This window comes from Enhydra lutris, unplaced genomic scaffold (assembly GCF_002288905.1).
Source record: "Enhydra lutris kenyoni isolate GAN:26980312 unplaced genomic scaffold, ASM228890v2 scaffoldscaffold17, whole genome shotgun sequence".
Classification (NCBI taxonomy): Eukaryota; Metazoa; Chordata; class Mammalia; order Carnivora; family Mustelidae; genus Enhydra; species Enhydra lutris.
Window position 1 is genome coordinate 37,313,916 of NW_019154101.1, and position 26,620 is coordinate 37,340,535.

General features: G+C 39.1%; 1 protein-coding gene across 2 annotated transcripts in view; it reads left to right on the top strand.

The window, feature by feature from the left end:
* The window catches only part of LOC111147605 (utrophin), a 552,279-nt gene that overhangs the window by 104,612 nt on the left and 421,047 nt on the right, over positions 1–26,620 (top strand). For both annotated transcript variants that reach the window (XM_022503758.1, XM_022503757.1), the window contains one exon: positions 16,658–16,719. In XM_022503758.1, coding sequence (XP_022359466.1) covers positions 16,658–16,719 — 62 coding nt within the window. The remainder of the gene's footprint in view (positions 1–16,657; positions 16,720–26,620) is intronic.

Genomic DNA, 26,620 nt, shown 5'->3' on the forward strand with positions numbered 1-26,620 from the left:
GTAAATTGAAAATGAGGGAGTATGCATTTTCCAATCTGAGACTATTTAAATTATTTTACTCATTAACTTTCAGTTTATACACTTCGAAGAGAAGAGTGCTGTGCTTCATGGGCTGATTTCTTAACGGTGCGGTTCATGGGAAGAAATCTTTGCTCCTGAAGTTTTAAGGGGAAACATAGTGTTCCTTTCTGGCATGTTCTTCCTGCTTATTGTAAATTTTCTTTCTTTCTTTTCTGTTTTTTTTTTTTTGGATAAAGGATTGCATTTTATTAATGCACTTGCAGTTTTGAAAATGTGCTTACTAAAATGACTCTTCCCCCTTTTTAAATTATGTCACATTTGGTTTTAACTTGCCATGGCTTAATACTAGAAGACTCTAAAACAGACAAAGAATCAAAATGTACTTCTGAAATGCTCGATTTTCTATTTTAAAAATTATATATATAATCTCATATATATATGTATATTTATTCTAAGAAAGACGAGGTGCTTTGGTGTAATCTGTCAGTAACGTTTTGGTTTACATTAATCTTCTATTTTTGTCTTCCCATCTTCATAACAGGTCAGTACCCTGATAATTTAACCTTGAAATACTTGGATTTATTGCAAATTGTTATTTATTTTTATTGTGTTATGTTAGTCACCAGAAAGATGTGTTTTAAATGATGTAACTCCCTTTTCAACAATGTTTCCATAGTGCATAGAAGTGGAAGATGGGAAGAGATGAGCTTCCAGAAGCAATTACTTTACATGCACCCAATTATCTCTTCAGACTGAAGTGGGAAACTCAGTGGAAAGACAGATAGAAGGAAAAGCAATGTAACCTGGAGAGTTTCATTTTTAGAAATGTGTGACCTTCACTGCACTTAGTGTAGGAGCTTGGGGCTTGGTCTCTAAGGGAGTTCTTCTTGCGTGTTGAGTTTTGGCATCTACAGTCTCTCCTTCCCTCCCTCCTTCCCAGATCCTTCTTGTCTGCATGTAATTACAGACAGGCCATGTCTCCCTTATTCTTGACATCCCCCACCAAGGCAGGCAGCAGGCAGAGAGATCTTTTCTCAGCCTAGTTTATTTTTATAGCTGCCACATTCTCTTCCCTTCCTACTTGTTTAAAGTGGGAAACAACACACCTTTGCAGAATGGGTGTTTTAAAGAAAAAAATGGTACAAAAGCATTAGTTGTTATAGAATTTTGAAAACATAGCTCATAAAAATGGAATACAAGAATCTCTCAGGATCTTAGAAATAAATGGTGCTAATATTTTGCCAATTGTCTTTCTAGTCCTATATGCACACAATGTATAAATGAAACACTGTATGCTCTTTAATGATCTGCTTTTTTATTCCTTAATATATTATGGAAATCCTTCCATATCTTCACTTATTCCTTCTTAATATCATTTTTTGTAAGATGTTATTTTTTTTTAAAGATTTTATTTATTTATTTGACAGAGAGAGATCACAAGTAGACAGAGAGGCAGGCAGAGAGAGAGAGAAGGAAGCAGGCTCCCTGCTGAGCAGAGAGCCCGATGCGGGACTCGATCCCAGGACCCTGAGATCATGACCTGAGCCGAAGGCAGCGGCCTAACCCACTGAGCCACCCAGGCGACCCTGTAAGATGTTATTTTTAAGTAATTTTTGTACCCCATGTGGGGCTCGAACTCACAACCTCAAGGTCAAGAGTCACATGCTCCGTTAACTGAGCCAGCCAGGCACTCTCTTAAATATAATTTTTTTAATGGATGTATTTATGCATGAAAATATACCTTTAAGTAATCCCTATGGAGGATATTTAGGTTGTTTACTGGCTTTTTTTTTTTTTTTCCCAATTATGAAGAGTACTTTCAAGAAGTGCATTCTTTTAAAGGTATCTAAATATGTGTGTATATCTAAATATCTAAATATCTTAAAAAGATACCTTTTTAAAGGTATCTAAATATGTGTGAGTCTAATTATTTCCTTAAGATAAATTTCCAGAATTTGTGGGTCAGTGGTCATATAATATTAAATATACTAGTACAGAAAGGAAACTTGTAATAATATACACACATGTCTGCCAGCCCAACGCCAGCTTCCTTGCACCCTTTGCAACATAGGATGCCATCTGGTTCTGGGTGGCTAAATTCACCATGTTTCTCCAGGTGTTCTTTCCCCAGCTCCTCTGGTGCTTTAACTTTTAAGTATGCCTTTTGAAAACTTGAGCTCCTGGAATGGTCTCCTGTAGGTGAAGACATTCTCCTCACTGCCCTAGCCTTGCATTGTCACAGGCTTTCTTGACATTTTCACCTGAATAGATTGCTGACCCCTGATTCATTAGATGCAGAAAACTTCCTCTTTCTTAAGTGCTTCCTTTCTTTCTTCCTGTTCTTCTATTTTTCTTTTTCTTCTTTTTCACTGTGTTACCTGAAAGCCTGGGGCTTTTTTGGCCTTTCTTCTTCTTCCTTGTCCTTCCAGTAATTCAGTAGTCAAGTTATGGTAACCTCACTTGGACCATTCAGTGTCTCTTGTATCCATCTCTTCCTTTCTAATTTCATTGCTTCTGGCTTTCAGATGTCCATCCTGGGTGACTGTAATTAGCCTCACGTCAGTTGCCTTTCTTCCAGCCTCCCTCTCGGTGAATCCATTTTTCGTATGAAACTCACTACAGCACACTTCTGATCATGTTCCTCCTTGGCTTAGAAAAAATCCGTGGCCCACATTGCTTTTCTTTTGAACTTAGCTTGATTTTAAAAATCCTCCACAATCTAGCTGCAGCCCGTTTAAAAAATTCAGTGATACTACAGCTGTGATAAAAAATCATCCAGCCAGAGAAACAACTCAGAGGCTTGTCTCTGTGTCTTGTTCTTTATGCCCTGAAGACTTTGCATGTTCTCTCTTCCACAAATGCCCTAACGGTGTCTACATGCCTCAAATAAATCAATTCAAATGCAGCTTATTCCTTGCATCCTCTTCTGATTCCCTCCTCATCCCCATCAAAAAGAAATATCTTTCCTCTCCATTTATTAATGTATCCGAACCTAAGGTATTATAATCGTCCATCTCTTATTTATGTACTTGTCTTATCCTCTCCCCACCTCCCCTTCCTTCTTGAAAGCATCATCTTAATCTCTTTTGGCACCAGCATAGTAGATGTTCAGTAAAATACTATCTGGTGGTCAGTAAATGCCACTTTCAGTTTCTCCCCCCCCCCAAAAAAATAGATGAACGACTAACTGATGATATTAAAAGAGTAGGAAATATGAAACTTTTAGTGGTTTCTATAACAAAGAGTAGAAATATTTCCAATTCTTAGTATATCTGTTTATTGGACAAGAAGTTTTGTAAAACAAATGAAATGAATTTGTTCATGTACCACTGTGAATTTGTGCTTTATTTTTGCTCAGTCCTGTTAGCTCCCATGGCTTAAAAGTAGGTTGTGAGGGCTATCGATTGTCCCATGGTGAGGGCTGCGGTGAAGGCAGGCTTCTCAAACCATGCACGTTGGCATTCATTAAGCAATCATTATGAGCAAAGCAGGCTCAGAGACAGTTCATACAGTCTGTTTCATAAGCTTGGTAAGCTACAGCTCTCTGTCCTTCTGAAGGACATGAGGGTTTTGGAGTAAATGCAGCCACATTCCAGAGCCATGCAATGTAGTGGGGTGACTGCTGTGCACCTGAACCATGGCCAGTCTGAGCTCGGATGTGCTATAAATGTAAAATACACCCCTGATTTCAAAAAAGAGTAGTAAGAAAAAGAGTGTAAAATATCAACAGTTTAAAAAATATTGAGTATATATAAAAATGTTATTTTGCATATATATGGGGTAAGGAACACATATTACTAAAATTAATTTTACCTCCTTTTTTTTAAAACATGGCTACTAGAAAACTGAAAATATAAAATTTTTATATTATATAGTTTTAGAGGATTTAGACTTACAGTCAGTGTCAGACAATGAGGCCTGATACTGATGCCCAGCTGATGCCTGAACACAGGGTCTTAAGGGATTAAGCCTCCTAGATATGCCAGATTTTTATTCTTTTAGTTGGTGGTGGGACCCGCCTGTAAAATACTTTGGCTGATCCACATTTATTGAATAGCACTAAACTCACCAGTGGGAGAGTGTTTCTAACCTTCTAATTATACCAGTTACTGAGCACAGTAAAAGCACATTTCTCACGGTCATTAAATTAATTGGCAAAGTCTCTGGTGTTAATGGTGACAAAGATAACATACCTTGGTAGAGGCCACCTCTAGGGTTTAGCCTTTCTAATTAAATTACAGCTTACCTTGCTGGAGTTCGTTATCCTAGACTGGGATGCGTAAGGCCCTGCACTGATTTGTGTGCTGGAGTACATGTGTTCCCCTGTGGCCAGCTTTTCCTGTGGTTAAGCAACCTGCCTCTCCTTTCCCATCTTCCCTCTGAGGATTCCCCTCCTCCACTCTTTCTGTACAAGAGAAAGACACACCACTCACTGCCTCCAAATCTTACTGCGCTTCATGACTGCATTATTGCAAACAAGGGGCAATATTAGAATGCAAAGTAAAGACCATTTCCTTAAAAATTATTAAAATGGTCAATGCTTTATTGCATCTGGGGGCAAGACTTGGTTTCTGCCATGCATCCATCTATCTAGCCATCCATCCATTCCCCTCAGAGTGAGAGTTCTGATGGGAGCTGTTGCCTGGTGACCGTGGAGACACATATGAACGTGGTTTATAAATAGGAAACGAAAGTCAGAGTTCCCTTCTCAGAAAATAAGTCTGATGAGCTGATGATTAGTTTGACAATGAGGGCTAGTTTTGCCAATTAGGCAGGAGAGACATTTTCTAATAATTGAATGAGCTATAAATTTGTGGCTTCTTAACAATGTGCTGGAAATGATATCTTTTTAACTATTTAGATTTACCGTAGATATTAATTGTCAACTTAAAAATCTGCATGGGAATTCTTTTTAAGTTTTGTGAACAAAAATGTTTGAAGCCTCTGACTTTAACACAAACATAGCATCACACTTTCTATGTTGAAAATGTATATTATAGGGGAGGCTGGGTGGCTCAGGTGGTTAAGCATCTGCCTTTGGCTCAGGTCATGATCCTAGGGTCCTGGCATTGAGCCCCATGTTGGACTCTCTGCTCAGTGGGGAGCCTGCTTCTCCCTCTCCCTCTGCTTGTCTGCTCCCCCCGGCTTGTGCTCTGTCTCTCTTTCTCTCAAATAAATAAATATAATCTTAAAAAAAAAAAAGAAAATGTATATTATAGATATCATACAGGAAGTTTTAAGTAGAGAAAGGAAATGTGCAGAAAGACACTCCAGAAAAGAAATGGTACAGAGATTCAAAGTATGTTGGGATTGATTGAGGGTGACCACATGTGTGCAGTCAGGTGATCTGTATGGCTGAGAACTCCAAAATGGTGACCTAAGCCAAGACATGTCCAGGGAGGGGTTTTGGAAAAGAATATTCAGAGAGGCATGATGGAGGGAAGTTTGGATGTTTAAAAAAGCAAGATCAGAGGAAGAAGGAGGTGAGTAATAAAAATTAAGAAGGGAGAAGGAGGGAAAGTGTCCCAGCCCTAGGGATTCTTCACTTGATGGGTTATAGTCAAGGAGGCTGGTGGCTCTGGTCATTTTGGAATGTTCATTCTGGCCTCTTGGGTTGTGTATACTTTTGCAAGTCGAATCTTGAGGAGCTGAAAATAGTTTTTCTTTGATTCTTGAATTCCTTGGGGTTGTGTTGCTCTTTGGGTCTACCTGGGGACTTCCTGAGTGGCTGAAGTTGAAAGGTAGCACTTGACCTTGCATGAATTGTGGTCTGGGTCTTCATCTGTCTTACAGCTTACATGGGCCCTGACACACACAGAATTAAATGGAAGTCGTTCCACGGAGGGAAGCCAAAGAGTACTGCCACACCTTTTAATTCACTGGAGTTGTTGGCTTCAGAATGTTATCACTGGCGTCTAATGATGCTTATTCACTCATTATTAATTGCTTGCTGCTTTTCGGTATATATTTTTATCTGACTGTGATGACCCAAAGTTGTAATTATAGAAGACATGTGGTTTAAGTTAAAGTTTGCTCCATCAGTTCTACAGAAAATGATAGCATTCCTACATAGGAGTGTGAGGAGATGTTTGGGTACTGAAAGTACTGTTTTCTTTTTCTTTGGATATTTTTTCCAAGACTTTTTGTTTGAGAAATATTATTTATTGGACATTTTTGTTTTATTACATGGACTTATTAGGAATCTAGAAGAATCCCCTAGATTCCTCATAATATGGGGAAAATAATTAGAATGAGAAAATTACTATGTGAATATTTAGCAGTCTTGAAAGGACATGTTTTTGCTCTTATTTTAGAAAGTAGAGCTTGCCATGAGAAAGTTTGAAGTCAGATCACTGGAATGTTTTTTCCATTCAAAAAAAATTTTCCCCATTCTCATGAAAACTCATTTGCATGAACTTTCATACATCTGGAGATGTATGTTTATGGAGATTTCCGTAGAGAGTTTGTAGAACTTAATAGACCTTTAATAGGAATAAAGTGAGAATTTCACAGATATTTTCTTTTTAAAAGTCTAGCTTTTTTATCACTAAGGTCACTAAAAAATTAGTTTTCTATTGACTTCATGACAGTGACTCATCATCATTATGACTCATTCAGCTCTTCTTAAATAACCTCTGCTTGTACTGTGACATTTGAAGTGATTTTTTTTTAGGATTCTTTATTTATTTATGTATTTGAGAGAGAGAGAGAGAGTGTGTGCGTGCTCGCATGAGCAGGGGGGATGGGTGGGGGGAGGCTCCCTCTAAGCAGGGAGCTTGATGCGAGACTCGATTCCAGAACCCTGGGATCATGACCTGTGCCGAGGGCAGATGCTTAACTGACTGAGCTACCCCAGGCTCCTTTCAAATGATTTTAGTACAGCTCATTCACTCCTGGGACAAAAGTCCAAAGTAAAGTGTTTGTATGTAAAGTTTACAATTTCTGCCCCCATAAAGTGCTTGTTCTTTTGCATTTGCAACGTGTATAATATAATTTATATTTAAGATGTGAAGAGTTTTTCCAAAAGGTATTTCTAGAGAAGAGAATTCAAACAATTCTGGATATCTGTAAATCTTACAGTCTTAAGGTTGAGTTTAGCAGCTCTAAAGAGTGAAAGTTGGAATACATTCCTTCCCATATTTAAAAAACTTGAATTCATCAACTAGAAAATAGGTAAGAGGTGAATAAACTCTAAAATTAGAAGATGGTCAGGGGTTGTTGGTTATATCTAATTTTGGAAATTATTCTTTAGGGAATAGATTATTTTGCAATATTTTGTGGATTAAATGCAAAAGAGATATCTCTGAACCCCAGGGACTTTGGATAGCATGCTGTTAACTTGGGCTAGTTTAGAAAGTCTTCAGGGTATCTCAGAGTTTTGTGGTTTTTGCATTTTCAAAATGCCGTCTTATGGTCAGCATCATTAGTCATTAGAGCAATGCAAATTCAAACCATGACATAGCATTTCACACCTGCTAAGATGGCTATAAGTAAAAAAAGGAAAATAAATGTTAGGATGTGGAGATTGAAATCTGTGTACATTGCTGATAGGAGTGCAAAATGGTACAGTTGCTATGGAAAGAAGTTTCCATAGAAGGCAGTTTTTCAAAATCTAAGCATAGAATTACCCCATGACCCAGCCATTCCACTCGCAGGTATATTCCCAAGGGAACTAAAAGCAGGGACTTGATAAGGTACTCGCATGCCAGTTTTCTTTGTGGCTTTATTCACAATAGCCAAAAGGTAGAAAAGACCCCAATGTCTATCAATAGATGATGTGTGGATAAAATGTGGCATATGGGCGCATCTGGGCGGCTCAGTCGGTTAAATGTCCAGCTCTGGGTTTTGGCTCATGTCATTGATCTCCATGATTTCAGGGTTATGAGATTGAGCCTCGTGTCAGGCTTGCACTGAGCTTGGGGTCCGCTTGTCCCTTTCCTTCTCCCCTTGCTTGCTCTTGCTCTTGTTTCTCTCAAATAAATAAACAAGTAAATAAAATCTTAAAAAAAAGTGGCATATACATACAATGAAATATTCAATCGTAAAAAGGAAGGACGTTCCGACCCATGCTACCACAGGGATGATGCTGGATAACATGGTGCTGGGTAAAATAAGCCAGATGCAAAAGGACAGATACTATATCATTCCACTTACATGAAATATCTAGAAGAGGCAAATATATACAGACAGAAGTAGATTAGGGTTTACTAGGGCCTGGGAGGAGGGGGGAGTGGGAGAATTATCACAGTTTATTTGTTTTTAAAATAGGCTTCACTCCCAATAGTGGGGCTTAAACACAAAACCCTGAGATCAAGAGTCACATGCTGTAACTACTGAGCCAGCCAGGTGCCCCTGTGAATGGGAGAATTATTGTTTAATGGTTATGAGACTTCTGTTTGGGCAGATGAAAAAAGTTTTGGATGTAGTGGTGATGGTTGCACAACCTCGTAAATATAATTAATGCCACTGGATTGCACCCTCTAATATGGTTAAAGTGGGAAAATTTATGTTCTATGTATTTCATAATTAAAAAAATTTAATATGTAATTTATCAGAAAACACTGAATTATAGACTTTACATGAATGAATTGTGTGGTATGTGAATTGTATCTGAATCAAGGTGTTAAAGAGCTTTGCGAGTACCGGAGAGTACTAGATAGAGATGCGGATTCTGGTTGGATTTCTGGCACCACTTAACTTCATCTTGTGGGATAAACTTCTGATGTGTCTAGTTTCAGGATGGGCTTGATCAGGTCCTCTAATTTTATATACTTTCCTGCTCTTAGACACACTGATTCTGTGAAAGTAAGGTGGGTAGTTTGGGTGGGTTAGGTTGGTTCTCTGATGAAACAAACATTTTCCTCCAATGGTGAACATGATAGAAATCCTAAACACAGTGCAGGTGGGGCTGTAGAATTTTTGGAATCCAGGGGCTGCAGAATTGCCATGAGTTCGGGAGGGGAGTGAATGGATGATGCTAGGAGGTTTATGTAAAGAGGTTGCTTTTCAAAGAATCCATATTTTTATTTTTTTATTTTTATTTATTTATTTATTTTTTAAAGATTTTATTTATTTATTTGACAGAGAGAGATCACAAGCAGGCAGAGAGGCAGGCAGAGAGAGAGGAGGAAGCAGGCTCCCTGCTGAGCAGAGAGCCCGATGTGGGGCTCTATCCCAGGACCCTGAGATCATGACCTGAGCCGAAGGCAGCGGCTCAACCCACTGAGCCACCCAGGCGCCCCTCAAAGAATCCATATTTTTAAAAAAAAACATTTTTGAACATATATTTCTAACTCTGTACTCATCTTTTTATGGGTATAAATATTTTTAAGGATTGAAGATGTTCTGAAGTTTGGAGTATTTTATTTTATTTTTATTTCTGTGATTGCAAAGTTACTTTTTTTAATTAATTATTTTTATAAACATATAATGTATTATTGGCTCCAGGGGTACAGGTCTGTGAATCGCCAGGTTTACACACTTCAGAGCACTCACTATATCACACACCCTCCCCAGTGTCCATAACCCAATCTCCCCCTCCCCCTCCCCCCGCCCCGGCCCCTACTGGCAACCCTCAGTTTGTTTTGTGAGATTAAGAGCCTCTTATGGTTTTTCTCCCTCCAGATCCCATCTTTTTTTTTTTTTAAATTTTTAAAATTTATTTTCAGTGTAACAGTATTCATTGTTTTTGCACCACACCCAGTGCTCTATGCAATCCATGCCCTCTCCAATACCCACCACCTGGTTCCCCCAACCTCCCACCCCCCGCCCCTTCAAAACTCTCAGATTGTTTTTCAGAGTCCATAGTCTCTCATGGTTCTCCTCCCCTTCCAATTTCCCTCAACTCCCTTCTCCTCTCCATCTCCCCTTGTCCTCCATGCTATTTGTTATGCTCCACAAATAAGTGAAACCATATGATAATTGACTCTCTCTGCTTGACATATTTCACTCAGCATAATCTCTTCCAGTCCCATCCACGTTGCTACAAAAGTTGGGTATTCATCCTTTCTGATGGAGGCATAATACTTCATAGTGTATATGGACCACATCTTCCTTATCCATTCGTCTGTTGAAGGGCATCTTGGTTCTTTCCACAGTTTTGTGACCGTGGCCATTGCTGCTATAAACATTGGGGTACAGATGGCCCTTCTTTTCACTACATCTGTATCTTTGAGGTAAATACCCAGTAGTGCAATTGCAGGGTCATAGGGAAGCTCTATTTTTAATTTCTTAAGGAATCTCCACACTGTTCTCCAAAGTGGCTGTACCAACTTGCATTCCCACCAACAGTGTAAGAGGGTTCCCCTTTCTCCACATCCCCTCCAACACATATTGTTTCCTGTCTTGCTAATTTTGGCCATTCTAACTGGTATAAGGTGGTATCTCAATGTGTTTTTGTTTTTTTTTTTAAAGATTTTATTTATTTGAGAGAGAGACAGTGAGAGAGAGCATGAGCGAGGAGAAGGTCAGAGAGAGAAGCAGACTCCCCATGGAGCTGGAAGCCCGATGCGGGACTCGATCCCGGGACTCCAGGATCATGACCTGAGCCGAAGGCAGTCGTCCAACCAACTGAGCCACCCAGGCGTCCCTCAATGTGGTTTTAATTTGAATCTCCCTGATGGCTCGTGATGATGAACATTTTTTCATGTGTCTGATAGCCATTTGTTTGTCTTCATTGGAGAAGTGTCTGTTCATATCGTCTGCCCATTTTTTTTATATGATTGTCTGTTTTGTGTGTGTTGAGTTTGAGGAGTTCTTTATAGATCCTGGATATCAATCTTTTGTCTGTACTGTCATTTGCAAATATCTTCTCCCATTCCGTGGGTTGCCTCTTTGTTTTGTTGACTATTTCCTTTGCTGTGCAGAAGCTTTTGATTTTGATGAAGTCCCAAAAGTTCATTTTCACTTTTGTTTCCTTTGCCTTTGGAGACATATCTTGAAAGAAGTTGCTGTGGCTGATGTTGAAGAGGTTACTGCCTATATTCTCCTCTAGGATTCTGATGGATTCCTGTCTCATGTTGAGGTCTTTTATCCATTTTGAATTTGTCTTTGTGTACGGTGTAAGAGAATGGTCGAGTTTCATTCTTCTACATATAGCTGTCCAGTTTTCCCAGCACCATTTATTGAAGAGACTGTCTCTTTTCCACTGTACATTTTTTCCTGTTTTGTCGAAGATTATTTGACCATAGAGTTGAGGGTCCATATCTGGGCTCTCTACTCTTTCCACTGGTCTATGTGTCTGTTTTTATGCCAGTACCATGCTGTCTTGGTGATCACAGCTTTGTAGTAAAGCTTGAAATCAGGTAACATGATGCCCCCATTATTTTTGTTTTTCAACATTCCTCCAGATCCCATCTTGTTTCACTTTTTCCTTCCCTAACCCCCAAATCCCTCCACCCTGCCTCTCAAATTCCAAGTTTGGAGTATTTTAGAATTGTTCTTTTGATGTTGTTATATGTTAAAAACACTCTGTTTTCTCATAAATATGCATTATGTTTAATTAAATAAGCTCTTTTTGTTAGGTATTGAGTTTGAGCCTGAAATGAAGAGGGTATTATTCTATTTTTCTCTTATTCTGTCTAGAATGCCCTTCTTTGCATGAACCAGAAGTCATCTATCCTTCAAGATATATTTTAAACGCCTTTTTCCCCATGAAACTTGGACCTCCTTGTGCTTGGCATACATTGCACGCAGGCTTAGGAGCCAGTGGGACCTGGTTCTGTTTGTGGCTCTTGACACTATGCAGTGGGTGATACTGGACAGTTCCTTTAGCTTTCGTCCCTGGATCTCAGGCTTCTTACTTGCAAAGTAAAGTTGTTTTCCTCTTGTCACTTCACCCACCTTCACATCTGCCAAAGAGACCATCGAGTTGTTCTTTGCTTCTTATAGCGTGAAGTCTGAAAGTCTGTTTCAAATGGTTTTTGCCTTTAATAACTTCAAAGTATAAATGCGATAAACATATGAAGATAACATTTGAAATGTTAATTATCTAAACTCCAGATATACTTAGGTAGTTTTGACAATTTTGAAAAGCACATTTTTAAGTTTTTTTTTTCCCCAGGCCCTCTGAGAATGTCAGATTTTGAAACAAATTTGGAGTTTATACACTCTAATTGAGAGCCGTCTGTCTTCTCTTGTCTCTGCGTCTTTGACTGCATATTTGTAACATTTGGCAGATTGTTACATAATATTTACATATTTCCATGTGCCATTTTAATTCGTGTTGTTTCAGTAAGTGAATTGGTGGTGTTCAGAGGCCAACCAAGTGGGTAGGAGACCCCAAGATCTCACTAAGCCCCGGTGGTGGGTTTCTTTGGACTTGATGAAATACAGTAGCCGGAAAAAGAAGTGGGAGTATGGTCTGAAATGCTTTCATTCCTTCCGAAATAATCTCTTTTGCTAATGAGAAACTGGCTTTCTAGGGTGAGTTGCATTTCATGAGAGGCTTTAATAAAGCCAATCCAAGTTTTAAATCATCCAACAAGACATTTCTCTTTTGGCTTAAAGTGTAGGGACTTTTTTTCTACATAACTGCATTTTATGGAACTCAGGTTATCGCCAGCCAATTGGACTCTCTTCATTTGCTTTGAAAGATGTATAGGCGGATAATGCTTTCTCGCTAACAGTAGTCTGGTTTTAAGAGAAGTATCCGTGTTCCTAGGACTTGGGTGTTTCCATAAGGGAAACAAGTCTAATTTCTCTGCTACATTTCCAGTTCAGGATTTAAATTGAGGTTTGTTGCTATGTTCTGCTGAAAGAATTTTTGATACGCATTTGAGCTGGTGAAGTGAAAAAAATTGCAAGCCAGTTTCCTGGAAGATTTATCAGGCTGTTTTGTTGATGTTTCTTGCTTCACTTCTCTCACCCATCACAGAAATAAAATTCCAGGCGAGACAGCAGCAAAGGCCCTTGGATCTGTGTGAGCATGTCAAAAGCATTTTAAGACGAGCAAAATATTTAGAGGAAGAATTTGGAAAATCAGCCTTAAGGGATTTAACACATTTTTCTTCTCCTAATTCAGTCCCGTGTTTGTCCCCTTAATGGAGAAAGGTCATTAATGGATGAGATTTGCTAAGCCCTGAAAGGCTTTCAGAAACTAAAGGGTTTTTCGAAAATCCGAATCTAAATCTAAAGACAATGCTTGTTTGGGAACCAGAATGAATACATTAGAGTGTAAATTATACTAACTTATTTATGTAAAAAAAGTCAGTTATATGTAAGATGGTATTGACTGCACATTTTTATTTTGGAGAAATTAAATGACAAATTGGTTTGATAATGGAGAGCTGAATGACTTTGAGACTTTTGAAGTTCTGCATAAATTTCGAGGAAAGGCAAAATGATTGATCAGTATTGCATGACTGAGATTTTTAGTTGTCTTACTACCACTTTGCTAGCATATTTTTACCTCCCAGAAACAGGACCTGGGCCAGTGTTGTTACCTTAATTGTGGTGCAGAGGGCTGTTTTCTACTGTTTTCTAAGTGTTCCAAATTTGTTACATTTTAACCTCGTAATTAAAAAGCTGCAGGCTAATTCCAGTTTTTTTACTGAATTCCTTTCTGGTAGAAAATAAGAGGGGGGGGTATGTGTGTATGTGTATGTGTGTGTGTGTGTTAGAAAAGGGAAATGTGAATTAATGCCTTATTGAAATTTAAACTTTTTCCCCCCTTTTTTAACTGTCAGGAAAATGAATACAGAGGAGTGTTATAAATTTGGGAGTATTTTTGAAAGGCTTGGATGCTGGACAATTTATCTCTACAACCTCATACTTTATTTCGTATTGGTTACTTAGACTCATATTCAAACTTAGATTTGACCCAAAGATCATAGACTATTATAGAAACATTAACTTATTCATTTTTGTAAACATCTCCATATGGGAGAAATCTATTTTTATTTATTTTATTATTATTTTTAAAGATTTTATTTATTTATTTGACAGAGAGAGAGATCACAAGTAGGCAGAGAGGCAGGCAGAGAGAGAGGGGGAAGCAGGCTTCCCACTGAGCAGAGAGCCCGATGTGGGGCTCGATCCCAGGACCCTGAGATCATGACCCGAGCTGAAGGCAGCGGCTTAATCCACTGAGCCACCCAGGCGCCCCAGAAATCTATTTTTAGAATTTGATTTCCTTCTTTATGTGATAAGTTGAAGAACCTTAGTTATCATTCGTTAGGGTGCACATACTCATTTCTTTGTCCAGTCTGTATCTGGAGAGGATCATATGAACTATTAAATATTTTAATATTTTTGAAAATAAGAAGGTTAAATGCTCAGAAAAGAGGATAAGAAAAAAACAAGATTCATTAATATCAATCCTTAGGAATGTTCCCCATTTTTAAAAATTTATTTTTTTTTAAAGATTTTATTTATTTGACACAGAGATCACAGGCAGAGAGGCAGGCAGAGAAGGGTGGGAAGGAGGCTCCCCACTAAGCAGAGAGCCCTATATGGGGCTTGATCCCAGGACCCTGAGATCATGACCCGAGCAGAAGGCAGAGGCTTAACCCACTGAGCCACTCAGGCGCCCCAAGAATGTTCCCCATTTTTATAGTGATAAAATTTTCAGCTTGTGTGATGAATGTTATAAAATTAGGAAACTTTAATATTTATGACCTTTATATGTATTTTTGTTCATAGTATTATGGAATATATGTATAGTAAACTATACAAAAATCCTTTCTAAGGTTAATGGGACAAATAATTAGCTTTTCTAAGAGCTCTGGACACTGATTTATATTTTATATTTATATAAATATATATATATTTATATGTATATAATATATATTTATTTATATATATCTATATATATATAGATATATACGAATGACGTATGTGGCTGACTTCTATTCTCTGTATCATTTCAGCTCTGTCCCTCTTGGGCGTGATTGCAAGGTGGGGACATTCAGAGTGTGTAAGCAAGTCCTCTTGGTTAATAAATGGCTTATATGTGGCATTGATCGATGGTAGAAAGCCGGAAATCAGGTCTGAGGCTGACTGCATTGTCCTTTCTGGAAAGCAGGCTACCTCTCAGTGCAATTAGCATCAAGAAGGTTCTTAGACAACAGTTTTGTTTTTCACCCAGTTTCCCCCTTTGTGTCTCAGAGTCAGTCTCCAATTACCTTTATGGATGTGTAAAAGGGCACTCCTTTCTGGAGTTGCAACTCTCCTATTTATTTCAGGAATGACCTTTTAATCACAAACTCTCCTTCCAGAAGGGAGGAAGGACCAAAGAGATCACAAACTTGAAGTGGTGGCTGAACTTCTACTTCTGCTAGAAGAAGAAGAAGGCATCTAGAGATGCCTTAGGAGGTCTAGCGTGAAGGCAGCCCTTTGAAATTGATGCACGGAGAGCAGGGCGCACTGGGGCGTCTCTGTTACTATCTTGCTGTTAGGATGTGAGAGGCAGCCCGGCAGTGTGGATGGGACCGGGGCAGGCAGTGTGTTCATGCACACAGGCAGACAGAACCACAGCTTTCTGCATGGTTCTAAATCCTCCTGAGGCAGCTTTTGGAACCAGAGATGGTTTTAATGTGCTGTTCTGCAGGCAGTAAGCCAACAGTGACTCTTGCTGGTTGCAGTAGAGAACTGGGGAGCAACTGAAGAGGATATCATTAGAAGTAATAGAGAGGGCACAATGGGTATTTATCTGCCATGTTTACATGTATACTGTAGTAATGATTATAGCAATAATAATAACAAAGAGTTCAATGCCAGCTCTTTGCCAAGTGGTTTCCGCTCAGATTCACTCATCTTCAAAATGCCCTTGCAGGCTGGGTGTTATTTATCTCTCTTTTACAGAGGAGAACCTGAGGTGAGGAGGCATTGTAGTGATTTACCAGGGGTCACCTGCTAAGTGGATTGGGGTGCGGTCTAGTTTGTTCTAAAGCCCTTTGTTCTGTTTGATATATCACAGGGTTTCCTTGCGCTTCACTAAATCATTCTGCCCATCTTCAAGACATTCCGGACGCTGTAGTTCTTAAAGTCAATTTTTATTGGCTGTGGCTTGGAACAAGAATTTGTCATCAAAACCAAACTTGATCATTTAAAAAAAAAAATGACTCTGGTTTCTCCACTTGTAAAATACTGTAATTTATAGATCGCGATCATTAAAACCTTGTCCTGTTAGTCTTCCTACAGGAAAACAGGGGTTGTGGAATAACCTTATGCTAGTTTCTGTTCTGGAGGGGTAGGACTTGTACGAAAAATGAGGAAGATCGTGAGTTTTTTAGGTTTTTTTGTGGATAACTTCGATTTTTGTTTTGGATATGCTAACGTCTTTATCACGTGGAAATTTCACTTAACAAAATGCAACAGAAAGTATTACGTGGAATAGTGTGATGGGGAGGTGCTGACTCTGCCCCGCACATGGGGACTGAATGGTTGGTGGCAGTATGGCTGAGGCTCAGGACAGGGTGGGCCAGCTCCCTGGGGAAGGTGCCCTAGCTTCCCCTGCTGAAGACGGGCAGACTCCCTCAGCCTTCCTGTTTTTTCTCAGCTGTGGATCTTTGTGCCTCAGGAACCCTTAGGAGGACTACTATTTTAAATTTTCCATGAGGGGGATGATTGTATTTAGAGCCCTTCCCAAAGGTACAGACTTGCATTCATTTCCCTTCTCTCCTTTTCCCTTCCGCAGATGAACACAATGACGTGCAGAAGAAGACTTTTACCAAATGGATTAATGCACGATTTTCAAAGGTAACAGACTTTCAGACACTTGATGGTGATTCAAATGCTTCTTTCTGATTGACAGAGTTTGTTTGGAAGTGCAAGGAATTTTCCCATGACATGTGACCTAACAGAAATCTTCTGAGTATGCAGATACATTTGTACTTTTAAAAATTCTCTTCTGAAATATATTTAAATGGAAATCTTGGTACAAGCAGTTCATGGTGTGAACACCATCATGGTATAAACAGCTTTTAATTTTTACCTGGCATTTTTCAGTAATATGCCAATAGTTTGCTGCTCTTGATTCTGTGAATCCTGGGTACATTTAGGAAATGAATATATCACTGGGCAAATTTTGTGTTCGCTTAGCTAGACAGATGATGATTTCACTTTGCCTGGCTTACATCCAGTTGTTGTTCAGGCAGCCTTTCTACCCCATGCAGAAATGTTTAGGGATTTTCCTACCTGTGGATGTGGCTAATAATGATGATCTGGCCTGTGGTTCTTTTTTTGAGAACTTTCTCACCTCTTTCCCCGAGGATCTACTCTTTCTCAGCATTTCTAACCGCCTGGAACATAATCAGTGTTTTGAATGACATTCTTTTTAGGGGCAGGACAAACCTACAAAGGAATTGGCAATGCTCTTTTCAAACTTGTTCTTACATAACTATCCGTTGGTTATTGACATTGGAACTTGGTCCTTTAAGTTTGAAGTGGGAGGGAAATTTGCAGGACTCCACATTAGAAAGGGGAGAAATAAAGGTTCCTTGGAGAAACATCATCATAGTCTTTTAAATAGTAGGAAAGGTACTTTAATTAAGAGCTATCTTTTTTCAAAATTTTCTGTTTGAGAAGGTTGCAAAGGTCAAGAAAATAAACATTGGTATTTCTTTGAGGCAACGTGAGAATGTTTTAGGATTACTTTGTGTAGCAGCATGGTTTAAAAATTGCTTCACATCCCAGTGTTTACAGATGATTATTTGATTGCAATGTTTTCTTAGGTTTTTTGTTGAGGGATGTTTTATCTTGCCTCTGAGAATGTAAGGAATGTGAAAACGAACTTTGACAGAAGGGTCAAGAATATAGAAGTGCTTGCATAATTTGTGGTTTTATGAGTAGGATTTATTTTAGAGCAGATTTAGGTATTTTGGGGGAAATTTTAATTTGTTTTATTTTAGAGGCAGAGGTAACGTCTGCATGCTTGGATTTGACATTATTCAAAACTTTTGAAATATCCCTCTGCATGTGACCATATTGTGGGCAGCATAGTTATAGCAACTGAGAGCGTCTGGGTAGGAGATGTTATATCCCAGTGGTTTTATAAGTGCTCAAATGTGTAAGATTATCCGTCCTGGTTGTTTTTGAGGATGATACGGTCACTTCTAGGTAGAGCAAGTTAAGCAGACCTACTTTTTAGCAGCTCAGTGTAGTCATTGGGAAAGAATTACCTTAGGACTGATTTTAAAGATCATTTGAAAGCATTGTTGTTTTGGTAGACCTTCGTTTGGGGAACATTTGAAACTGGGAGAAAGACTTTTACCCCTCTTTATGAGAATAGAGCTAGTGCAATCTGACATGGCAAGGTGGAGGGTAGAATAGAGATGACAACTGGGAAAGAATAATTGAAAATGGTTACCTTTATCAGCGTTGCCATGAGTTTGGCTCAGGCGAGAGAGTACCTGGACAGTATGTGACAGATGGTTGAGCTGGAGTGTCACCCAGCAGGTGTTCTTCATCTGTAGGTCCGGAGCTGTTACTGATGGATGCAAGGGTGGCATCAAAGCTGCTGCTCCTACCCGGTGTGGCCCAAGCACTGCTTTGCCGAGCTTTAAAAATATCCTAACTGCAGCTAGTGTCCCTTGACTTCTTTTCCATTGGCTGCTCCTCAGTGTCTAGTGATCATTTGAGTCATGTACCTGAATTCTCTCAAGAGATAGCTCAGTATTGGGGAAGCTGGATGGCTCAGTCAGTGAAGTGTCTGACTCTTGGTTTCGGCTCAGGCTATGATCTCACGGTTGTGAGACTGAACCCCACATGGGGCTCCACGCTCGGCGGGGAGTCCGCTTGGGATTCTCTCCCTCTTCCTCTTCCCATTCCTCACTCTCATGCCTTCTGTCTCTCAAATAAATAAATAAATGTTAAGGGGGAAAAAAAAGTAGCTCAGTATTTATTGCTGATGATTAACATGTTTAAAAAGACCTCATGTAACACAAAGTCCAGTACCAGCATAGTTTACTTGATGAACTTGATATTTAAATTTGTACTTTTATAATGCATATATTATTCTGTAGTAGTAAGTGAGGGTTTTAAGTCCCATGTAAATTATGTGCCCCAGGAAGCTTTTAATTATTGCCAAGACAGTGAAAAGACCAGGTAATATTATCATTTTTAACATTTTTAACATTTTAACAGTTCCAGTTATGTAAACTGACACAGAAGCTAAAAGCTTATTTTGTTTGGAGAAGAAGTATCAAAAGTAGAGCTGACCCTGGAAACATTTCCTTTCAGATGACATGGAGTAAGAAATCAAAGTAGAAGGAAAATTTGGTGGTTCTAGAACAAACTTATCAAAGAAATTATGAGTAATTGGACATAAAGAGATGGAGAGTCCATGGCAGGGACATTGAACTCCATCCACGTTCTTTCTTTCCCCTGGCTGTCCTGAATCCATAAATCACATTGCTTCCACACTGCTGGTTAGGAAAGAGAATAACACATTCTGTGCTGGGAGATTTCCATAGACTCCCCATACAGCTTAATTCCACTTTGCAGGGAAAAGGTAGTTTTGGGCATGGTGTCACTAGGTAATCCAGAGGCTGGCACAAGAGAAAAAAAGTCCCAGTAAAGAGAATGAATTTGATTTCATTTATTTTTTTGTCCACGTCCTTTGGTATATCGTGGTAGAGTTTAAAATAGAATTATTGTTGAGTCTGCTGCTTCCCTGCAGCGTGGGTCCCTCCCTAGAGTTGTCGGGCCCTTGTCCTGAAAAATGCAAATAGATAATTGATGGTGTCTTCCATAGGAATTTATTTTGAATTCCATCCCTGGACATTTTCTTTGTGGTCCCCTCCCTGGCCCCTTGTCATCAAAAACCAAATCTTGTTGATTCCACTACCTATACATATTAAAAATGTCTATTTCTCTCCCTCTTTTCTGACACCTCCTTTTGCCAAGTCACTATTATCTGAGTTAGGAAAATATGTGAACAACTTTAAGATAGGCAAAAAGATTAGTGAGAGTCCCTCCAGTTCAGACGTCTGGGTTATTGGCCTTCCCTTATCTGTGAGCTACTCCACAACTCTGAGAGTTGTAGAAAACAGATAATAATGCAAATGATTCTTGTCCATAAAAAGTGCAAAGTAGGTGGAAGGCAATTGATTATTATTCCTGGAATAGACCTATTTTTGCATCTATTGTAAATTTATTTCTGCTTTCCTTTATTGCGTATAAACGTGGTCTTTTGAATTCTCCTTTGAACTGGTTGTAATACCTTTCTGGTTCTCTTGTCAATTAATGATTTGAAGTCTTTGACACGTGTTGATATCACATGTGTATGAGAGTCATGATTTTACCGTTGTTTTTAAAAAAATTATCCCTGAACACGTGGACCACTGTAATAATCTACCAGCTGGTTCTGCCATGCCATGCTTTGCCTCTATGTTCCCTTCTTTCTACAGTCTACAGAGTAGCAGGAATGCTCTTACAGTGTAAGTTGCCATACCCTTTTCTCTTCAGTTAAATCTTTTAGTGGCTGCCCGCTGTTCTTACTTGCCTTTTAAGGCCCTCAAATGTTGCTTTCTCCAAACTACTGCTGATTGCATTTTGCTCTCTCTCCTTCCCTTCTGATGCTCTGGCTATCACGATGAGCTGTCTCATGGCTTCTACCCTTGCTCCTTCTTCCATCTTTTCCTGCTCAACTCCTTCTCCTATTTGTTGCTGGAGCTGAAATATCATTTCCCCAAGGATGCTTTTTCTGAGCTCCCAGATGAGGACAGATATGCTCTGTACTCACAAAGCACTGATCAGAATTGTACTTTAAATAGTTGTATCTGAAAATATTTGTCTCTCCTCTCCTAATGAGTGGCATGCTCCATGGGTACAAGGATTGTTTCTTTCGTTTGCTGGCACCACTTCTGGCATTTAGGAGGCCCCTAGTGAGCCTTGATAGGCTTAATAGATCAGTGAATGACAGTGATAGAAACATATTTATTTATTTATTTATTTATTTATTAAGATTTTATTTATTTATTTGACAGAGAGAGATCATAAGTAGACAGAGAAGCAGGCAGAGAGAGGGGGGAAGCAGGCTCCCTGCTGAGCAGAGAGCCCAATGCGGGACTCGATCCCAGGACCCTGAGATCATGACCTGAGCCGAAGGCAGCGGCTGAACACACTGAGCCACCCAGGAGCCCGATAGAAACATATTTAAATGCCTGATACTTTATATCCATAAACCAGTTGGTAGTTGTTATATTAAAAAGAGGTAGGAGGGAGCATAGAACTGAATGCAGACCAGCACAAACAGTGTTATCCATGGGCATGAATACATTTTACTGCATTTACTCACAAAAATCAACAAACAAATCCAGCTCTGCAGTTTCCCTATTTACCTGTTTTTGGAGTTGCACTGGAAAGATTGTCAAATCACCATTTAGATTTGATACATAAAATGCTCACGCTTGCTGCACAGGATTCTTCAAATAGAATCCTCCTATTAAATGGGGGTGATGAAAAATGAGATTTAAAAGTTAAAAATCGGTTCAATTCATTCCTTGATAAGGGGTTTGGTAAAGAGCTTGAGAATATTGAAGAGTATGGATCTAAAACCATTGTTTGATTTTTCACTATATAAAGAAATAGGATAGCTAAGGCAGCATTCATTATAAATATATATCCTTTTTGCTGCAAATCCTTGTTAGTATGTTACAGAGCTATGCTTTGGAGTTTGGGAATCCTGAGAAGCCACCCAGGATAGAACAGTTTATGGTTGTTGGATTTTAAAAAGTTATGAAGAGCTCAGAAGAAAATGATTATCTGAAGGAACTAAGAGTTAGGAAATTTAACACTTATTCCTGGAGGTGCTGCTCATTTATTTATGACCTCAGGCAAATTATTAGCCAATTTTTCCAGGTCACTTGGTTTTTAGTCCGTTAGCTATAAAACACACTTGGTCGTAATTACTTGCCTTATATTGCTAAGAAATATCGAGGCATTATTATGAAACATTATGGGAGATTTTAATTGCTTAAGAATGCTAAATTTAGACCCTCTCAGATAACCCTAGCTTGTAGTACCCCTGGTCTGTGCTACACATATATTTTAAAACAGAAGTGGAAAAACAAACAAAAAAGCATTGACTCATTAAACCCACTTTATTCCATTGTCTGATAGGTGAAGTTTGAGTGTTTTGCTCCTGCTCAGCTTTAAGATCCTCTGGTTTGTTAGTGGGCTGGTCTCCCGAGGGAGGCAGCGAAGGCCTCCTTGCTTCAGTGTTGGGAACTTCCTTATGACTCCCAGCCTGCATTTTCTCTGGCTGACTTTCAGAGCTGCTCATCTGGCAGAGCTGAGATGTACAAATTGCAGAAGCTTTTTTATCAGTTTGGTGAGGTGATTCTCAAAAGAGGTTAAACATAGGTTAGGCAGAGAATGCGCTGACTTCAAAATGCTGAACTTTAGTTTGGGCAGATTTCTGCCTTTCCCTTTTTGAAGACAACGATGAGCCAAGTTTTCATATAAGTCACTAAATTCCAAACTTGAAATTTAAATTGATGGAGCATAAAAGGAAAATCTGTGAAGCATTTTTTTAATTTTTTAAAATAGATTTCACTGTGGAGAGCTAGTCCAATGTGTTCCTTTTGGAGGCAGAGGGACATTGCTTTTATTTCCCATTGTTTTCTCCTCTTTTCATGTTGGAGGTTGATGGTCACAGAAATGAGAGTGGGAAAAGATGTGTAGGGAGCTTTGTAGAAGACGGGGCAAGAAAGGCAGCCTGTAGCTGTTCAGTCTTCCTTTCAGTCTTGTGAAGGAGACAGTATAGGCTTCCGGGGGACCGTCAGTATCTACAGTAGAAATCTGAGCTCTGTGAGTTACACACTTTGTCCACTGTTGATTTATTTTCATGAGCATGATGATGGCAACTCAACCTGTTGTTTTAGGCACCATAACTGTTCAGTTAGTTGTTTAAGAAGTTTCAATTTAGGGGCACCTGGGTGGTTCAGTGGGTTAAGCCCTGCCTTCAGCTCGGGTCATGATCTCAGGATCCTGGGATCGAGCTCCGCATCGGGCTCTCTGCTCAGCAGGGATCCTGCTTCCTCTCTCTCTCTGCCTGCTGCTCTGCCTACTTGTGATCTCTCTCTGTCAAATAAATAAATAAAATATTAAAAAAAAAAAAGAAGTTTCAATTTATGTTTACTCACCATTACACAATAAAGTGCACTCCGTATTCCTAAACAGTTCCAAGCTATGCTTTGGCTACATTATGTAAGTTTGGTTTTGTTGTTGTTTGTTTGTTTTCATTCAGTTTGATTTCTTTTGTTTGTTTTGGTTCCAAATAGCATACTTGCAAAATCACTTTTACCTGGTTACTGTGGTTAAAGTAAAAATAAATAAATAAATAAAGATTTTTGACTGAACCCATTATTACTTGTAACTGTTAAGCAAATTTGACAGTATTTGCTGATGCATTATAACCGATGCTGAGTTTTGAGATTGATCTGCTGAGAGGAAATGACTTTCCAGCCTTTGCCTAGAGAGGGGTGAGCCCAGCCACCGACCTTGTGCTTTTTCACTCAGCCTGAGTGGCCCGCCCCACCATTCCCACCTTCAGAGATGGGCTCTGATTGGTGCTGGGGGGAGGGGGTCGTAGACCGAAGCCAGTATGGGCCAGTGAGCTGAGGGAGAGGATTGTTGAAGAGGTGGGGGAAAGTTTTAGGGGGAAAGAAGCTCTTTCTGTTAAACAGAGCTGGGAGGGACCTGCTTTTAGCTCTATGAAACCCTGGGAAACCTGTGGCTCTAACTGCTACAGGTAGTCACCTGCCAACCATGAGTGGAGCCAGACTGGGCTGGGGAATGTGGAGAGTTGATACTGTTAATTTTGTTTTTGTCATCTGTTGGGGAAATTAAAAAAAAAAAAAAAAGAGAAAATCCTGCCAATAAAAAGACCTCTATCTGATACAGAATTCAGAGCAAACACAGTTCAGAAGGATGCCCCTTGCCTGGGTCTCTTGTGTACCTCCTGAGAGACTCCTGCGTTACTCTGAGGTCTTTGTTATCTTGCGTTAGAAAGCTGGAGATGGGGGTTTATCTAATTCCTCACCCCAAATCTGGTCTTATTGTGTTTTTTAGGAGATACCCTAAGGGGAAAGAAAGGGCAGGGCGGCTGTCCCTCCTTTATTAAACAAAGAAAGTGTCATTTTATTTACCCTTATATCATCATTATCAATCCCAGAACTAATGCCTTGCCCTGGTCCCATGGTAGCATATTGTTTGAGGAACTGCGCTCTCCAAACTTTTCCCCTGCTTTGCCAGTTGTGCATGTATGGAATGAGCGGTCTTGTTACAGGCCTTGCCTGGTATGCATTTGGAGCGAGTTTGCTCAGCTTGCAGACCTCACCTGGTGTTTGTCCATGGAATATGCAATTGGCCTTGCCTCTGGCTGCCAGCTCTGTGAGCCCCACATATGGTACCTTAGCATACCAGTATATCAGCACTATCTCATGACTTAGCTTACTCCAAATCAAGGTAAAACTTCTGTTACATGCTGTCTGACTTTTGATTCTCAGGAAGGTATTATTTGGTTTAGCTTGCGTTTTACAGTATTTTGTAGTTTTTAAAGAAATCGTTGATTTGATTCCTGTGTGAACATTGCACATAAATCATTATTCTGTAGTGAATGTGTTGTTGGTGGGATTACCTGAGCCATGTTTCTCCAGTCCCTCACTCTCCTTCTTTTTCCTCCCACCCTCCCTCCCTTCTTGCAAGCGAGCTTCTAAATGGAACCTTTTTCAGTTCTTAAGAACTTGTGCTGACTACCCTGAATTCTTGGGGAAAAAAAAAAAGGCCGGGAGCCATGTGCTCACTGATTCTTTTGACTGTAGCAATCTTGCTGGCTTTCCTTTGCAAGGCGATTAAAGACCTCCTTAGCTATTTCACTGCACTCATTTTGCTCTCACTCTTCTCAGTCAAAAGCAGTGTTGCTCTCCTGCTTTCCCTGTAGAGTGGAATCATAAAGTTGATATTGACCTTCATAAGTCTTCATTTCATTGGTGAAACTATACATTTATAGTTTTATAAATTTTTATAAGTATTTTTAATATAGTATATAAATAATATAAACATATTTATATATAATAAATAAATACATAACATATATAATGAATAATGTATTTATATGTAAATATAAATAAATATAAATATTTATATATAGCATATATACATTTATGTACATTTATAGTGATGGACCTCATTTTATCAGTTTGCTTAATCTCTCTTTTTCTTTAAGGATTTTATTTATTTATATGAGAGGTAGAGATAGCGAGAGAGAGCATGAGCAGGGAGGAGAGGGAGAAGCAGACACCCCTGAGCAGGGAGCCCAACACCAGGCTCGATCCCAGGATCATGACCTGAGCTGAAGGCAGACGCTTAACTGACTGAGTCACCCAGGCACCCCACAGTTTCTTTAATCTTGACTAGAGATACTAGTCTTTGTTTTAATCTATTATTTATTTTACACAATAATACACATCACAAAAAGAAGAAATCCAAAGAAAACATTCTACTTCTAATGCTTTCAGTTCTACTACCAAGAGAAAAAGCATAACATTTTTGTTATAAAAAACTTAAAAAATGTGTTTATATATTAACATAATTAACCAGAATGGTATTGTTCGTGGTACTCACTGATGCCTTATTGACTTTTAAGAAAATGAAGAACTACAAGAGCCAAAGGATGCTAAAGTTGCATCAGTGCTGAGATTGGGGATTCATAAGTGTAAGAGTCTGCTTTAAAAATATCAAAAGAAATATCAAGTTATATTGCTTATTGCTTTTTGAAATTTTAAAGTAACCAAGGCCTTGCCAAAAATGATCAAAAACAGAAAACAATAAAAAAAATTAGAGATGCTAAAGCTTACAATATGTTACCAGAAGCTGGGGACATCAGATTAATCTCAGATGAATCTGAGAAAAATGCAAATACATTATGGTATATCTAGTATCTAGTATATGTGTATATATGTATATGCCATGTATATCCATGTATATGATACATGTGTATGCACGTAAAGTAAACAGTGGAGATAGTAACTGAATTGCATTGGCTGCCTCAAATCCTGTTTTGAAAATAGAGCATAAAAAATGGAATAGCTGAACAGTGTCAAAGGGCTCACATTTATTATTTGTTTGTAAGATGCCATATCAGATATGTTAGTTGTGAGAGCACTTAAAAACTTATGTTTTCACTCATCTCCTTATTATACCCAGTTGTAACTTGATTATTTATAATGAGATTAAGTAAATCATAGGACAGATTCTGCCTGTGTACTGTGTCTGTTACTTGGTACAAATTTGGCAGAAGCATGCTTAGCTCATGAGCCCATCCTAATGTGCTCAGCATGCTGCTTTGGTACTGGTTTTGTTTACATCTAGGTTCTGAGGGTCTTGAGGGCAAGGCCTGCATTTGTCTGCTGCGGGTGGTCAGTGTCAGCCTAGCAGCTCCAGCCAGAAGGCACTGATCTGTCTTCCACATGGAAAATGCAAGTCCTAATTCTGTCTCTGGCTGGTGGGTTGTTGCTATAAAGAAGTTGCACTTTGCCCTTTTAAGAGCTCCAAACTACGCTTTCTAAATTTTACTTTCTTATTCAATCTTCACATTTTTTTTTTCTCTTACCACTACTACTATTGCTGAAAAACTTGGCTTCTATGATGGAAA